Below are 17,500 nucleotides of genomic sequence, written 5' to 3'. Positions count from 1 at the left end.
GTGTACCATGTGAATCAGTATGTACTGTGGTACTATATTAGTCTGTTCTGGTACTGTTGTCTGTGTACCGTGTGGATCAGTATGTACTGTGGTACTATATTAGTCTGTTCTGGTACTGTTGTCTGTGTACCGTGTGGATCAGTATGTACTGTGGTACTATATTAGTCTGTTCTGGTACTGTTGTCTGTGTACCGTGTGGATCAGTATGTACTGTGGTACTATATTAGTCTGTTCTGGTACTGTTGTCTGTGTACCTTGTGAATCAGTATGTACTGTGGTACTATATTAGTCTGTTCTGGTACTGTTGTCTGTGTACCGTGTGGATCAGTATTTACTGTGGTACTATATTAGTCTGTTCTGGTACTGTTGTCTGTGTACCGTGTGGATCAGTATGCACTGTGGTACTATATTAGTCTGTTCTGGTACTGTTGTCTGTGTACTGTGTGGATCAGTACGCACTGTATCTTATACCAGTTATCATAGTTCAAGTTATTCTTGTTTTTATGAATGACAGTATGACGGTCAGAGGGTCAAACTTCACGTGCTGAGACCAACAGATAATTTCCAACATGGCTTCTTCATCTGCTAACAGATTACTGCCATTTAAATAAAACACATCAACATGTGATAAGAGGAGGATGACAGTCTGTGTTTGGGGTATCAGTTTGCTATTTGGAGCCAGCATCTTTGTCCAGTCAGCCCTCGTATTATATCCCCAAATATGGTATGTACAGAATACACAGACTCTCCACCATTTCAGTCTATTCGGGGAAAGATGGCAGTTCTTTTCCCCCCCCTTTTTTTGTGACGTAGCCTCGTAGATGCTTATGACCGGGGCTCATGGTTTCTGCTCTCATTTCAATAACAATTTCACGTGACAAAGTTTTAACCCCGAGCAACTACACGCTGTTGATGAGTCATTTAGTCATAGATAAGATATTGTCATGAACACACCGGTGCCAGAAAGTGTGTAAAGGGACACTTGAATCTTCAGGGATCAGGAATCGGGGACACTTTATTTGTCCATCGTTTCCCCCTGCCCACAGCAGTGCAACACAAGGACAAATCACATCCAAAAACTATAAGAACTTCAAGAAGACACATACTAACTAACTAACAAAAAAAAATCAATGTCCAAGGCAACGAAGGCCAGCCAGGAGCAACGAAGGCCAGCCAGGATGACTGTCAGAACTGCCCGTCTGCATGGGCTAGCAGTTAGCTTATCCTGCCCCGCTTCCGCGTCCTGTCAGTCCGCCCTCGGTGCTTCCTCCTCGGGCGCAGCTCCAGGCAAGGGCCGTGGCCCCTGGGCCCACAAGAGGCAGCAGACCAAGCTCCCCCAGCCGATCCAACACCAGCTCCCCAGCCAGACACCCTCGACACACCCTCCCCGCACTCCACACGACAACACCAAAAACACCACAGTCAGGCTGCCGCCAGACCGCCCTCAGTGTTATCGAAACTGCCGGTCTGCATGGGCTAACAGTTAGCTTAGCCTGCCCCGCTTCCGCGTCCTGTCAGACTGCCCTCGGTGTTACCTCCTCGGTCACAGCTCCAGGCAGGGCCGTGGTCCCTGGGCCCACAACACGTAGCAGACCAACTCTCCCAGCCGATCCAGCACCAGCTCTCCCAGCCATCAAACGAAGACCAAACGTAAACGCAGACGTGGACAAAGACACTGCATGGATGGTACCGGGTGAGGCCGCCGCAAACGTGAATTCACGCCGCCATCTTCCCACACCGGAAGCAGAATTTCCGCTTCCATGTGAAAAAAGAAATCGTGGTATTTTAAGTGTCATTAATACAGTAATGTCGTGTCTGATGGATTTATTCGCAGGTATCAAACAGAATTGAAACCACAGAAAAATGTTGATGCATTTTCTAAGATTGCAATGGCACAACACGGCACATGCATGAACTATGATGGCACATTATCTCACATCATGTCTTTGCCCTGCTTCTCTCTAGTGTTACTGTACTGGACTAGACTGAAGTAAAGTGAGGCATTTATTAATTCTTCACTATATTTTTGTTCACAAAATGTTCACAAGATGGCACATGCATGAAATCTGATGGCACATCACGTCTCTCATCATGTCTTTGAGTCAGATCTGCTGCCCTGCTTCTCTCTAGTGTTACTGTACTGGACTAGACTGAAGTAAAGTGAAGCATATATTAATTGTTTACAATATTTGTGTTCACAAAATGTTCACAAAATGGCACATGCATGAAATCTGGTGGCACATCACGTCTCTCATCATGTCTTTGAGTCAGATCTGCTGCCCTGCTTCTCTCTAGTGTTACTGTACTGGACTAGACTGAAGTAAAGTGAGGCATTTATTAATTGTTCACCATATTTTTGTTCACAAAATGTTCACAAAATGGCACATGCATGAAATCTGATGGCACATCACGTCTCTCATCATGTCTTTGAGTCAGATCTGCTGCCCTGCTTCTCTCTAGTGTTACTGTACTGGACTAGACTGAAGTAAAGTGAAGCATATATTAATTGTTCACAATATTTGTGTTCACAAAATGTTCACAAAATGGCACATGCATGAAATCTGGTGGCACATCACGTCTCTCATCATGTCTTTGAGTCAGATCTGCTGCCTGCTTCTCTCTAGTGTTACTGTTCTGGACTAGACTGAAGTAAAGTGAGGCATTTATTAATTGTTCACTATATTTTTGTTCACAAAATGTTCACAAGATGGCACATGCATGAAATCTGATGGCACATCACGTCTCTCATCATGTCTTTGAGTCAGATCTGCTGCCTGCTTCTCTCTAGTGTTTACTGTACTGGACTAGACTGAAGTAAAGTGAGGCATTTATTAATTGTTCACCATATTTTTGTTCACAAAATGTTCACAAAATGGCACATGCATGAAATCTGATGGCACATCAAGTCTTGCATCATGTCTTTGTCTGAGTCAGATCTGCTGCCCTGCTTCTCTCTAGTGTTACTGTACTGGACTAGACTGAAGTAAAGTGAGGCATTTATTAACTGTTCACTATATTTTTGTTCACAAAATGTTCACAAGATGGCACATGCATGAAATCTGATGGCATATCACGTCTCTCATCATGTCTTTGAGTCAGATCTGCTGCCCTGCTTCTCTCTAGTGTTACTGTTCTGGACTAGACTGAAGTAAAGTGAGGCATTTATTAATTGTTCACTATATTTTTGTTCACAAAATGGTCACAAAATGGCACATGCATGAAATCTGATGGCACATCATGTCTCTCATCATGTCTTTGAGTCAGATCTGCTGCCCTGCTTCTCTCTAGTGTTACTGTTCTGGACTAGACTGAAGTACAAGTGTGGCATTTATTAATTGATCACTATATTTTTGTTCACAAAATGGTCACAAAATGGCACATGCATGAAATCTGATGGCACATCACGTCTCTCATCATGTCTTTGAGTCAGATCTGCTGCCCTGCTTCTCTCTAGTGTTACTGTTCTGGACTAGACTGAAGTAAAGTGAGGCATTTATTAATTGTTCACTATATTTTGTTCACAAAATGGTCACAAAATGGCACATGCATGAAATCTGATGGCACATCATGTCTCTCATCATGTCTTTGTCTGAGTCAGATCTGCTGCCCTGCTTCTCTCTAGTGTTACTGTACTGGATTAGACTGAAGTAAAGTAAAGCATTTATTAATTGTTCACTATATTTTTGTTCACAAAATGGCACATGCATGAAATCTGATGGCACATCATGTCTCTCATCATGTCTTTGTCTGAGTCAGATCTGCTGCCCTGCTTCTCTCTAGTGTTACTGTACTGGATTAGACTGAAGTAAAGTGAGGCATTTATTAATTGTTCACTATATTTTTTGTTCACAAATGGCACATGCATGAAATCTGATGGCACATCACGTCTCTCATCATGTCTTTGTCTGAGTCAGATCTGCTGCCCTGCTTCTTTCTAGTGTTACTGTACTGGATTAGACTGAAGTAAAGTAAAGCATTTATTAATTGTTCACTATATTTTTGTTCACAAAATGGTCACAAAATGGCACATGCATGAAATCTGATGGCACATCACGTCTCTCATCATGTCTTTGTCTGAGTCAGATCTGCTGCTCTGCTTCTTTCTAGTGTTACTGTACTGGATTAGACTGAAGTAAAGTAAAGCATTTATTAATTGTTCACTATATTTTTGTTCACAAAATGGCACATGCATGAAATCTGATGGCACATCATGTCTCGCATCATGTCTTTGTCTGAGTCGGATCTGCTGCCCTGCTTCCCCCTAGCGTTACTGTGCTGGACTAGACTGCAGTAAAGCGAGGCATTGTTCACCATCTAGACGGTTCATATGTGTTGTGAAACAGCTGACAGCGTGTGACCAGACTTCCTGCTCACACTGAGAGTGTGAGGGCCATGCAGATCATCCAGTCTGCTGCAGCAAGAGGGGAGATTCTCAGCTGTCTCATGATAGATAAAGACTGTTTTTTCATTGTCTTTATCTGTCTCTCTCAATCTCTCTCTCTCTCTTTACTCTGTCTGCCCCTTTCTGTCTGTTTTCTCTTTTAGCTCTGTGTATCTCAGTCTCATCATCAATGAAGGCTCATTGTTGATGAGATTATTACAGATGATGAGATCATTGATTGATGACGGCTCATCTCTCTCTCCCTTTCTTTCTTTCTTTCTTTCTTTCTTTCTTTCTTTCTTTCTTTCTTTCTTTCTTTCTTTCTTTCTTTCTTTCCTTTCTTTCTTTTATTCTTTCTTTCTCTATCTCTGGCTCTTAGTCTTCCCTCTCTCTCTCTCTCTCTCTCTCTCTCTCTCTCTCTCTCTCTCTCTCTCTCCTCTCTCTCTCTCTCTCTCTCAGTCCCTCTCTGTCTCTGTCTCTGTCTCTCTCTGGCTCTTTCTTAGTCTCCCTCTCTCTCTCCTCTTGCTCTCTCTGTCTCGGTCTCTCTCTCTCTCTCCCTCGCTCTCTCTCTCTCTCTCTCTCTCTCTCTCTCTCTCTCTCTCTCTCTCTCTCTCTCTCTCTCTCTCTCTCTTCTCCTCTCTCTCTCTCTCACTCTCTCTCTCAGTCCCCTGTCTGTCTCTGTCTCTCTCTCTCTCTGGCTCTTTCTTAGTCTTCCTGTCTCTCTCTCTCGCTCTCTCTCCCTCTCTCGCTCTCTCTCTCCCTCGCTCTCTCTCTCTCTCAGTTCCTGTCTGTCTCTGTCTCTGTCTCTCTCTCTCTGCTCTTCTCTTTCTTAGTCTTCCTGTCTCTCTCTCTTGCTCTCTCTCGTCTCGGTCTCTCTCCCTCCCTCGCTCTCTCTCCTCTCTCAGTCCCTGTCTGTCTCTCTCTCTCTCTCTCTGGCTTCTTTTCTTAGTCTTCCTGTCTCTCTTGCTCTCTCTCTCTCTAGCTCTGTCTCCCTTCTTTCAGTGTGTGTGTGTGTGTGTGTGTGTGTGTGTGTGTGTGTGTGTGTGTGTGTGTGTGTGTGTGTGTGTGTGTGTTGTGTGTGTGTGTGTGTGTGTGTGTGTCCTGGGTGCATTAAACCTGTTCATACAACTGTTACAACATTTCCCAAGCACACACACCCTACACACAAAAACAAACCTGCACACACACACCCCTACACACAAAAACAAACCTGTACACACACACACACACACACACACAGAACACACACAGAGTGATGGGGTGCCTGACCTGGCGTGGCAGCTGTGGTGCCAGTGCGTGGCCATGGTGCTCATCTCGGCCTGGGAGAGCTCCATCATGCCGGGCTCCTGCTGGCCCTCCCCGAGCTTGGTCAGATGCCAGGAGTGTGGGCGTGAAGCAGCCTCACTGCGTCTGGAGGGAGGGAGAAAAATTATCATTATTCTATTCAATTCATCTTTGTACCGAAAAATCTCTTTATACACATTCTTTCCTGTCTGTCTGTTATCTGTCTGTTATCTATTGGTCGGTTGTCTGCCTGTTTGTCTTTGTGCCTGTCAGTTGTCTGTCCTTCCGTCTGTCTGTCCATCTATCTGTCTGTCCATCTATCTGTCTGTCTGCATCAGTTGACACGACTTTCTTTTTTTTGGGGGGGGGACCCCCCCAAAAAAAATTGTACCCGTCCAATTACCCCACTCTTCCAAGCCGTCCCGGTCTCTGCTCCACCTCCTTTGCCGATCCGGGGAGGGCTGCAGACTACCACATGCCTCCTCCCATACATGTGGAGTCGCCAGCCGCTTCTTTTCACCTGACAGTGAGGAGTTTCACCAGGGGGACGTAGCGCGTGGGAGGATCACGCTATTCCCCACAGTTCCCCCTCCTCCCTGAACAGGGCACCCCGACCGACCAGAGGAGGCGCTAGTGCAGCGACCAGGACATACACCCCGCATCCGGCTTCCCACCCGCACACCACGGCCAATTGTGTCCGTAGGGACACCCGACCAAGCCGGAGGTGACACGGGGACTCGAACCGGTGATCCCCGTGAGTCCCGAGGCTTCTGGTTTACAGCATAACAGTGACACAGTTCCCTTAATTCTCCACGTAATTAATTCAGTTTCCTTGATTAACCCCCTTGGGGAAATTCAGTTACTGCAAACCAAACCACCCTATAGCTGTGATCTGTGTAGCTAGCAGCGGTGGGCTGCGGCCTTGATGCTGCACCCGGGGACCAACTCCACCTCTTTCCCACTGCCTTGCTCAGGGGTCAGAGACGGGAGTATAAACCCTAACATGCATGGTTTCTTTGATGGTGGGGGGAAACCAGGAGGACGACCTGTGATGACCCCCCCCCAAAGGTTGTACAACCCCCGGGGTTCGGACCCAGGACCTTCTTGCTGTGAGGCCACAGCGCTAACCACCGGGCCACGTGCTGCCCAAACTGTGTGCACTGTGATCAGTAAACAGACAACTAAAAAAAGGAAATGTTGAACAAATGTTGGGGAAAGAGTAAAAAACTGAATCACGGTATCCATCCATCCATCCATCCATCCATCCATCCATCCATCCATCCATCCATCCATCCATCCATCCATCCATCATCCATCCATCCATCCATCCATCCGTCCATCCATCATCCATCCATCCATCATCCATCCATCCATCCATCCATCCATCCATCCATCCATCATCCATCCATCCATCCATCATCCATCCATCCATCCATCCATCCATCATCCATCCATCCATCATCCATCCATCCATCCATCCATCCATCCATCCATCCATCCATCCATCATCCATCCATCCATCCATCCATCCATCCATCCATCCATCCATCCGTCCATCCATCATCCATCCATCCATCCATCCATCCATCATCCAATCCGCTTGTCCTGCTCTCAGGGTCACGAGGTGCTGGCTCCTATCCCAGCAGTCATTGGGCGGCAGGTGGGGAGACACCCTGGGCAGGCCGCCAGTCCATCACACGGCCACACACACACACACACACACACACACACACACACACACACACACACACACACACACACACACATACACACACACACACACACACACACACACACACACACACACACTTTAGTACAGCCGATTCACCTGACCTACACGTCTCTGGACTGTGGGAGGAACCCGGAGCCCCCGGAGGAAACCCACGCAGACACAGGGAGAACCTGCAAACCCCACACAGAGGACGACCCGGGACGACCCCCAAGGCTGGACAACCCCAGGGCTCGAACCCAGGACCTTCTTGCTGTGAGGTGACCGCTCTAACCACTGAATCATGGTACTCCAAGCTGCTAAATTAATTTTTTTTTTACATTTCTGTCCCCTTATATGAGTCTGACCTTCAAATGGGTCAGTGGATTAAACTTTGTGGAGGACCACCTTTCTTCTCAATACAGAAACCACCACGATGCAAGTCAGCTTTGTCCATCCACTGTGTTGTTGTGACAGTGAGTACATGATGGTACACGACAGTATAGTACATGATAGTACATGATAGTATAGTATATGATAGTACATGATAGTACACGACAGTATAGTACATGATAGTATAGTATATGATAGTACATGATAGTACACGACAGTATAGTACATGATAGTACATGATAGTATAGTATATGATAGTACACGACAGTATAGTATATGATAGTACATGATAGTATAATACATGATAGTACATGATAGTACATGATAGTATAGTATATGATAGTACATGATAGTACACGACAGTATAGTACATGATAGTATAGTATATGATAGTACATGATAGTACACGACAGTATAGTACATGATAGTATAATACATGATAGTACATGATAGTACACGACAGTATAGTACACGATAGTATAGTATATGATAGTATATGATAGTACACGACAGTATAGTACATGATAGTATAATACATGATAGTACATGATAGTACACGACAGTATAGTACATGATAGTATAGTATATGAGAGTACATGATAGTACACGACAGTATAGTACATGATAGTATAGTATATGATAGTACATGATAGTACACGACAGTATAGTACATGATAGTATAGTATATGATAGTACATGATAGTACACGACAGTATAGTACATGATAGTATAGTATATGATAGTACATGATAGTATAGTATATGATAGTGCACGACAGTATAGTACATGACAGTATAGTATATGATAGTACATGATAGTACACGACAGTATAGTACATGATAGTATAATACATGATAGTACATGATAGGGGGGCCCACCTTGACAGTGTAGAGGACATAGGCACAGTGGCCACAGGAGGTGAGACTTGAAGACATTTGCCGACAGTCAGTCTAACACAACGATCACCATCATCATTAGCGCGGTCGTAAACGGCATGGCAATCACCACCATCACGGTAACCGTCATAAATACCATCAACATCCTCATCCTCAGATGTGACGTGCTGTCAGAGTAACGGATCTTCACGAACCCACCAAACGGCCGCATTCCTGGTTCACAACCGCCCTCAGTATTTATGCCAGTGAATAAACAGGAAGAGATGCTATCTGAGAAAGTGGGGGCCAGGAACATGAAAGTCTCCACGTCCCTCGACCACAGAAACGGAATAATGACAGGACATAACTCAAATAGCTGCACTTGTTATCATCACAGTCGCACTAATACAGATCATCCATTCTCTCCATCAGCTCGTTTCATTACAGACAGGGACGGTTTGTCCGCGTCCCTGAGTATGCCCAATAAGGACAGTGTGCACAATTCATATTCTATATCCTTTATGTTTTACCCCTTCCACCTACAGTCTGCCTTTATGTCATATTCATCAACTTTTATGTTTTTAAATCTTTTTAAACCTTCCTTGTTGTTAAATTTGACCTACATGTGAGCATTTCACGGCGCTGACAAACTGTGCGTAACTCCTGCACAATAAAACCAACATGAAACAGGTGTATGGTGTCGCTTACTTGTTGCTATAATTCAAAAGCCAGCGAGCCAAATGGATTTAAAATGCAGGAACTCTTCCTTGGCACCAGGAATTAAAAGTCCAATTTATCACTTTTATGGCTTGAATCGTGGCATGTCAAGTGTTGTGGCATAAATGATAAAAACTAGATGTGAGTACTGCAGCATTTACATGCTGCTGTCATTTAAGTGCGCGGCAAAATTGTTTTCAAATACACAGTTGGACAACAATCCAGCCAGTAAGACAGACAGACAGACAGACAGACAGACAGACAGACAGACAGACAGACAGACAGACAGACAGACAGACAGGTAACCATCCCAGCTACCAGAAAGACAGATGTAGCGAGTCAACCAGTCACTTAACTGGCTAAACATCCTGCTAACAGGTCAGTAAGCTAGGCAGTAAGCTAGTCAACCAGTCACTTAACTGGCTAAACATCCTGCTAACAGGTCAGTAAGCTAGTCAGTAAGCCAGTCACTTAACTGGCTAAATATCCTGATAACAAGTCAGTAAGTTAGTCAACCAATCACTTAACTGGCTAAACATCCTGCTAACAAGTCAGTAAGCAAGTCAACCAGTCACTTAACTGGCTAAACATCCTGCTAACGAGGCAGTAACCTGGCCAGTAAGCCAGTCAGTAAGCAAGTCAACCAGTCACTTAACTGGCTAAACATCCTGTTAACAGGTCAGTAAGCTAGTCAGTAAGCTAGTCAAACAGTCACTTAACTGGCTAAACATCCTGCTAACAGGTCAGTAAGCTAGTCAGTAAGCCAGTCACTTAACTGGCTAAATATCCTGATAACAAGTCAGTAAGCTAGTCAGCCAATCACTTAACTGGCTAAACATCCTGCTAACAAGTCAGTAAGTGAGTCAGTAAGCAAGTCAACCAGTCACTTAACTGGCTAAACATCCTGCTAACGAGGCAGTAAGCTGGTCAGTAAGCCAGTCAGTAAGCAAGTCAACCAGTCACTTAACTGGCTAAACATCCTGCTAACAAGTCAGTAAACTAGTCAACCAGTCACTTAACGGGCTAAACATCCTGCTAACAAGTCAGTAAGTGAGTAAGTAAGCAAGTCAACCCGTCACTTAACTGGCTAAACATCCTGCTAACAAGTCAGTAAGCTGGCCAGTAAGCTAGTCAGTAAGCAAGTCAACCAGTCACTTAACTGGCTAAACAGCTAGCTAACAAGTCAGTAAGCTAGTCAACCAGTCATTTAACTGGCTAAACACCTTGCTAATAAGTCAGTAACCGGGTTTTAAGCCAGCCAACCAGTCAGTTAACTGGCTAAACATCCTGCTAACAAGTCAGTAAGCTAGTCAACCAGTCACTTAACTGGCTAAACATCCAGCTAACAAGTCAATTAGCTAGTCAGTAAGCTAGTCAACCAGTCACTTAACTGGCTAAACATCCTGCTAACAAGTCAGTAAGCTAGTCAAACAGTCACTTAACTGGCTGAACATCCTGCTAACAAGTCAGTAAGCTAGTCAAGCAGTTACTTAACTGGCTAAACATCCTGCTAACAAGTCAGTAAGCTAGTCAGTAAGCTAGTCAACCAGTCATTTAACTGGCTAAACATCCTGCTAACAAGTCAGTAAGCTAACTACTCATCCAGACATCCAGCACAACAGTGAGCAAACATGTCAGTTTTCAACCAAAAGTTGTTGAATAGATCAGAAAATCAGCTAAACAAACAACCCACCAATCAACCACTCAGCAGTACAACCAGCCATCCAGTCAACAACACAACCAACCACAGCAGAGCAATTTAACTTATTACTTGTTACTTATTTTATATAAACAATTCATTTACACTTCACAGTACTGTTGTCTAAGCAAATGCTCCCTTATTGCGGCTCATATGGCACATTAAAGCATATACAGTGTGTGTGTATTAATATGTTTAAGTAAGTATATATGTATATACAATTTCCAACCTGGTCTGTTCCCAGGACTTCATGGCTGGTCTCTTCTTCAAAACAGCTTTAACTCTGGTTTCTACTTGAGTTTTAACTCTGGTTTTGATTGTACTACAAACTGCTTTGACAGAAAGAAAAAAAACAACCCCCGCTTCTCTAAACCAGATCTCCAAAACGTATCGTTTGGTGACTTAGAATGTTGGTCTCTTTTGCTGAACTGGTTTAAAGCTGGTGTTTTTACCTGGAGGTGAACCTGAGGACTTTGGAGATGAGGCCAGTCGCCAAACTGTTGACGTTGTTTTCTGACGGAGAGCGACAGAGAGCCCCATCTGACCGGCCCAGCTCCGACTTCTTCTGCTTCTTGCGGAGCTTCCTGCGATAGAAGGCCTCTAGCAGCTCCATGGTCTGGAACGTACTCTACGTTATTCTATTTTCCACTCAATGCAACTATTCTTTTCAATGCTGTCAGCCCACACTTCACTGTTGTGATTTTGTTTTTCCTAGAGAGTCCCAACAAGGTCCATCTGTGCGCCCACTTCAGCACACTAATCAGTTGCCTCCTTCAACTCCTCTGTGAGCCCGTGTGACTCCTTTGAGAAGTTTCCAGATGAACCAGTTTCTTGTCCTAAATAATATTTTCCTTGGCTGTTTTTTTTTTAAAATGTTGTCCTACGGGCACCTGCTCAATGTCAGCAGTAACCCTGCCCCCTTGACCAAAGTCAAGTCAGGTCAATTTTATTTGTGTAGCCCAATATACAAATTACAAATTTGCCTCAAGGGGCTTTACAGCAACACAACATCCTGTCCTTAGACCCTCGCGTCGGATAAGGAACAACTCCCTAAAAACTCCTTCAACAGGGAGAAAAAATAGGGAGAAACCTCAGGGAGAGCCAACACTATCTTAAAATATTACACTATGTTGTTCTGAAATTAACATTGTCTATGATTATCATCTCAAACCGTCCACACTTTGCTTACAATATTTTAACTTTCATTTAAAAATGCAGGTAGACTCTTAATTGTCCACCTCAGTGTTGATACTGATCCTATTTCCACGTTTTTTTTAAAGCTAACCGCCTCGTTCTGTAGCAGCGAACTGGCCCAGGGACCACTGAACAGCTGTCAGAGACCACTGAACAGCCTGTCGGGGACTACTGGACAGCCTGGCAGGGACCAATGGGCAGGGACTACTGGACAGCCTGTCAGGGACCACTGAACAGCCTGTCGGGGACCGCTGAACAGCCTGTCAGGGACTACTGGACAGCCTGTCAGGGACTACTGGACAGCCTGTCGGGGACCACTGAACAGCCTGTCGGAGACCACTGAACAGCCTGTCAAGGACTACTGGACAGCCTGTTGGGGACCACTGAACCGCCTGTCGGGACCACTGAACAGCCTGTTGGGGACCACTGAACAGCCTGTCAGAGACCACTGAACAGCCTGTCAGGGACCACTGAACAGCCTGTCGGGGACCACTGAACAGCCTGTCGGGACCACTGAACAGCCTGTCAGGGACTACTGGACAGCCTGTCAGGGACCACTGAACAGCCTGTCAGGGACCACTGAACAGCCTGTCGGGGACCACTGAACAGCCTGTCGGGGACCACTGAACAGCCTGTCGGGACCACTGAACCGCCTGTCAGGGACTACTGGACAGCCTGTCAGGGGCCACTGAACAGCCTGTCAGGGGCCACTGAACAGCCCGTCAGGGACTACTGAACAGCCCGTCAGGGACCACTGAACAGCCTGGCAGGGACCACTGAACAGCCTGTCGGGGACCACTGAACAGCCTCTTGGTGATGACCTCGGGGACCGCAGAGCTCAGCGTGAGAACCAGTCACCTCTCATCCAGCAGTCAGCAGTCCGCTCTGGAAGACGTCAGTAAATCTATGTCTAGTCTCCGGCACTGTTTTCCTACCGAACTTTAATCCACTTGTGACACGACTAGAGTCCAACGCCGTTTTACGTCCATCCAAATGGTCCAGAAGAAAGAAAATTCTGCTCTCCGGTCTGCTTTGATTTTATTTTAGTGTGTTCTACTGATCTGCACTCGACTCGACTCTGCCAGTCCTGTCAACAGCACTCCTCCTCCTCCTCCGCTCTCTCCCGTTCGCCTCCCAACCTCCTCCGTCCTGTGAGCTCGACTCCAAACTGGTTACGTGCTCCAGTTTTCCACACGGCGGCCCGCTTGGTGGGCACATCGGACTGAGGGGGTGAGTCTCATCGCGCCAGCCTCCCACTCGTTAAAAAAAGATGAAGCAATTAAGCGTCATTAAGCTGGCATATGATAAAGCATGAAGTAAACATCCTCCATCCACTCTGTCCTGTCCCTGGTCGGGTGGCTAGAGCTGTGGGCTGACAGTCAGACTCTGGCAGAGAGACTACAGAGAGAGAGAGAGAGAGAGAGAGAGAGAGAGAGAGAGAGAGAGAGAGAGAGAGAGAGAGAGAGAGAGAGAGAGAGAGAGGGGGGGGGGGAGGAGGGTGTGAAAATGGCAAGAGAGAGGAAGAGAGCGAGAGAGGGAAGGAGGGAGAAAAAGAGATAGAGAGTGAGAGAGAGAGAAAGAGACAGAGAGGGAGGGAGGAGGGTGTGAAAAGGGCAAGAGAGAGAGAGAGAGAGAGAGAGAGAGAGAGAGAGAGAGAGAGAGAGAGAGAGAGAGAGAGAGAGAGAGAGAGGGAGAGAGGAGGGCGTGAAAATGGCAAGTGAGAGGAAGAGAGCGAGAGAGGGAAGGAGGGAGAAAAAGAGATAGAGAGAGAGAGAGAGAGAAAGAGACAGAGAGGGAGGGAGGAGGGTGTAAAAAGGGCAAGAGAGAGACAGAGAGAGAGACAGAGAGGGAGGGAGGGAGGGATGAGGGTGTGAAAAGGGCAAGAGAGAGGAGGAGAAGCGCCGAAAGGAGGGAGGGATGGAGAGAGGATGGGAGGAAGATAAGGAAATACAAGTCTGGTTAGGCAGAAGGTTCTGAAGAAGTGAACAACCGACAGAACAAATGCAGACGGAGGCAGCGAGACAGAAAGATGGAGAGAGAGGTGACGTCAGGGTAAAGGACATGGAAGTGTTTCCCAGACTTTAAATCTCCTCACTTTTCTGGCACCTTCGTTCAGCTCATCACTGTAGTAAACCGGTTTTAAATCCTCTCATGCAGATGATTTAATCTGTTATCTGCTGCCCAGCTACATAAAATATCATTCTGACGTTATTCTGTAAATTACTTTTATTCCCCTTTCCTACCGGATTTGGGCTATTCCCCATGATGACGCCGTATCGAGTACGTTTGATGTGAGAAACCCACAATTTGAGAGTCCCGTTGTGTGCAAAACTTCTTCCCCCATAACACACAGATTCTGGTTACAGACAGAACCGAACTTAAAAACACAAAACCAGATGCAGCGAAAGACGAAAAGAAGAACGGTCTAGAACTTTTCTAGTCCACCGATCAACCTGCTCATCAGGAGCAGTTAGGGGTTCAGTGCCTTGCTCGAGGACACTTCCGCATGCTCTCTGGAGGAGCCGGATGGACGAGGAGGGGAACACAAGGAGAGAGGGGTAGACGAGGTAAAGCGGGAGGGAGACAAAGCGGGTCAGAGAGAGGTGGAGGGAGAGAGGTTATGAACAGAGTTATTGAACAGGATAGAAATAGATCCTGAACGCCACAGGGGAGAGACGGGATCTCATGACACAGCATGTGAGATCACCGAGAACAAGTCGTATCATCTCTCTCTCTCACCCCTCTCTCTCTGTCTGTCTCCCTCTCTCTCTCTCTCACCCCTCTCTCTCTCTCACCCCTCTCTCTCTCTGTCTCTCTGTCTGTCTCTCTCTCACCCCTCTCTCTCTCTCACCCCTCTCTCTCTCTGTCTCTCTGTCTGTCTCTCTCTCCCTCTCTCTCTCTCTGTCTGTCTCTCTCTCTCTCTCTCTGCTTATTGCAATAACTAAAACCGGGGAAGCCACAGACTGCATGGATTGGATAAGTGTAGCTGCAACTTGTTATGGTTTATAATAAGTTGAAGCTAGCAAATTCGGGGGACAGCCAGGACCTGCTGTAGCCAGAATACAAACTACGTTAACCAGTCGACTAAAAGGTCTGACCCTTTATATGAACCTCTCAAACAATCAAATGCACCAAATGTAACCACTCACACTCACAACTGAAATGTAACCACTCACACTTACAACTGAAATGTAACCTCTCACACTCACAACTGAAATGTAACCACTCACACTTAAAACTGAAATGTAACCTCTCACACTCACAACTGAAATGTAACCTCTCACACTTACAACTGAAATGTAACCTCTCACACCCACAACTGAAATGTAACCTCTCACACCCACAACTGAAATGTAACCACTCACACTTACAACTGAAATGTAACCTCTCACACCCACAACTGAAATGTAACCACTCACACTTACAACTGAAATGTAACCTCTCACACTCACAACTGAAATGTAACCTCTCACACTCACAACTGAAATGTAACCTCTCACACTCACAACTGAAAATGTAACCTCTCACACTCACAACTGAAATGTAACCTCTCACACTCACAACTGAAATGTAACCTCTCACACTCACAACTGAAATGTAACCTCTCACACTCACAACTGAAAATGTAACTTCTCACACAGAATTTCTCACACTCACAACTGAAATGTAACCACTCACACTCACAACTGAAAATGTAACCACTCACACTTACAACTGAAATGTAACCTCTCACACTCACAACTGAAATGTAACTTCTCACACAGAATTTCTCACACTTACAACTGAAATGTAACCACTCACACTCACAACTGAAATGTAACCTCTCACACTCACAACTGAAATGTAACCTCTCACACTCACAACTGAAATGTAACCTCTCACACTTACAACTGAAATGTAACCTCTCACACTCACAACTGAAATGTAACCTCTCACACTCACAACTGAAATGTAACCTCTCACACCCACAACTGAAAATGTAACCTCTCACACTTACAACTGAAATGTAACCTCTCACACTCACAACTGAAATGTAACCTCTCACACTTACAACTGAAATGTAACCTCTCACACCCACAACTGAAATGTAACCTCTCACACTTACAACTGAAATGTAACCTCTCACACCCACAACTGAAATGTAACCACTCACACTTACAACTGAAATGTAACCTCTCACACCCACAACTGAAATGTAACCACTCACATTCACAACTGAAATGTAACCTCTCACACTCACAACTGAAATGTAACCTCTCACACTCACAACTGAAATGTAACCTCTCACACTCACAACTGAAATGTAACCTCTCACACTTACAACTGAAATGTAACCTCTCACACTTACAACTGAAAATGTAACCACTCACACTCACAACTGAAAATGTAACCACTCACACTTACAACTGAAATGTAACCACTCACAACTGAAATGTAACCTCTCACACTCACAACTGAAATGTAACCTCTCACACTCACAACTGAAAATGTAACTTCTCACACAGAATTTCTCACACTCACAACTGAAATGTAACCACTCACACTCACAACTGAAAATGTAACCACTCACACTTACAACTGAAATGTAACCTCTCACACTCACAACTGAAATGTAACCTCTCACACAGAATTTCTCACACTTACAACTGAAATGTAACCACTCACACTCACAACTGAAATGTAACCTCTCACACTCACAACTGAAATGTAACCTCTCACACTCACAACTGAAATGTAACCTCTCACACTTACAACTGAAATGTAACCTCTCACACTCACAACTGAAATGTAACCTCTCACACTCACAACTGAAATGTAACCTCTCACACCCACAACTGAAAATGTAACCTCTCACACTTACAACTGAAATGTAACCTCTCACACTTACAACTGAAATGTAACCTCTCACACTCACAACTGAAATGTAACCTCTCACACTCACAACTGAAATGTAACCTCTCACACTCACAACTGAAAATGTAACCTCTCACACTCACAACTGAAATGTAACCTCTCACACTTACAACTGAAATGTAACCACTCACACTCACAACTGAAATGTAACCTCTCACACTTACAACTGAAAATGTAACCACTCACACTCACAACTGAAATGTAACCTCTCACACCCACAACTGAAAATGTAACCACTCACACTCACAACTGAAATGTAACCTCTCACACTCACAACTGAAATGTAACCTCTCACACTCACAACTGAAATGTAACCTCTCACACTCACAACTGAA

The 17,500-nt window shown here is 45.2% G+C and overlaps 1 protein-coding gene across 1 annotated transcript in view; it reads right to left on the bottom strand.

Moving 5' to 3' along the window:
- The window catches only part of shroom3 (shroom family member 3), a 61,188-nt gene extending 49,518 nt beyond the window's left edge, over positions 1 to 11,670 (bottom strand). The window contains exons 1-2 of the mRNA XM_056291179.1: positions 11,510 to 11,670; positions 5,651 to 5,791 (exon numbers count right to left, since the gene is read on the bottom strand). Of these exons, the coding sequence (XP_056147154.1) occupies positions 5,651 to 5,791; positions 11,510 to 11,670 (302 nt within the window). The remainder of the gene's footprint in view (positions 1 to 5,650; positions 5,792 to 11,509) is intronic.
- Positions 11,671 to 17,500: the final 5,830 nt, after the last annotated feature.

The sequence above is a fragment of the Lampris incognitus genome, chromosome 12, assembly GCF_029633865.1.
Source record: "Lampris incognitus isolate fLamInc1 chromosome 12, fLamInc1.hap2, whole genome shotgun sequence".
Taxonomy (NCBI): Eukaryota; Metazoa; Chordata; class Actinopteri; order Lampriformes; family Lampridae; genus Lampris; species Lampris incognitus.
Note: the sequence above shows the minus strand (reverse complement) of the source record. Positions and strands in the feature narration are given on the sequence as shown.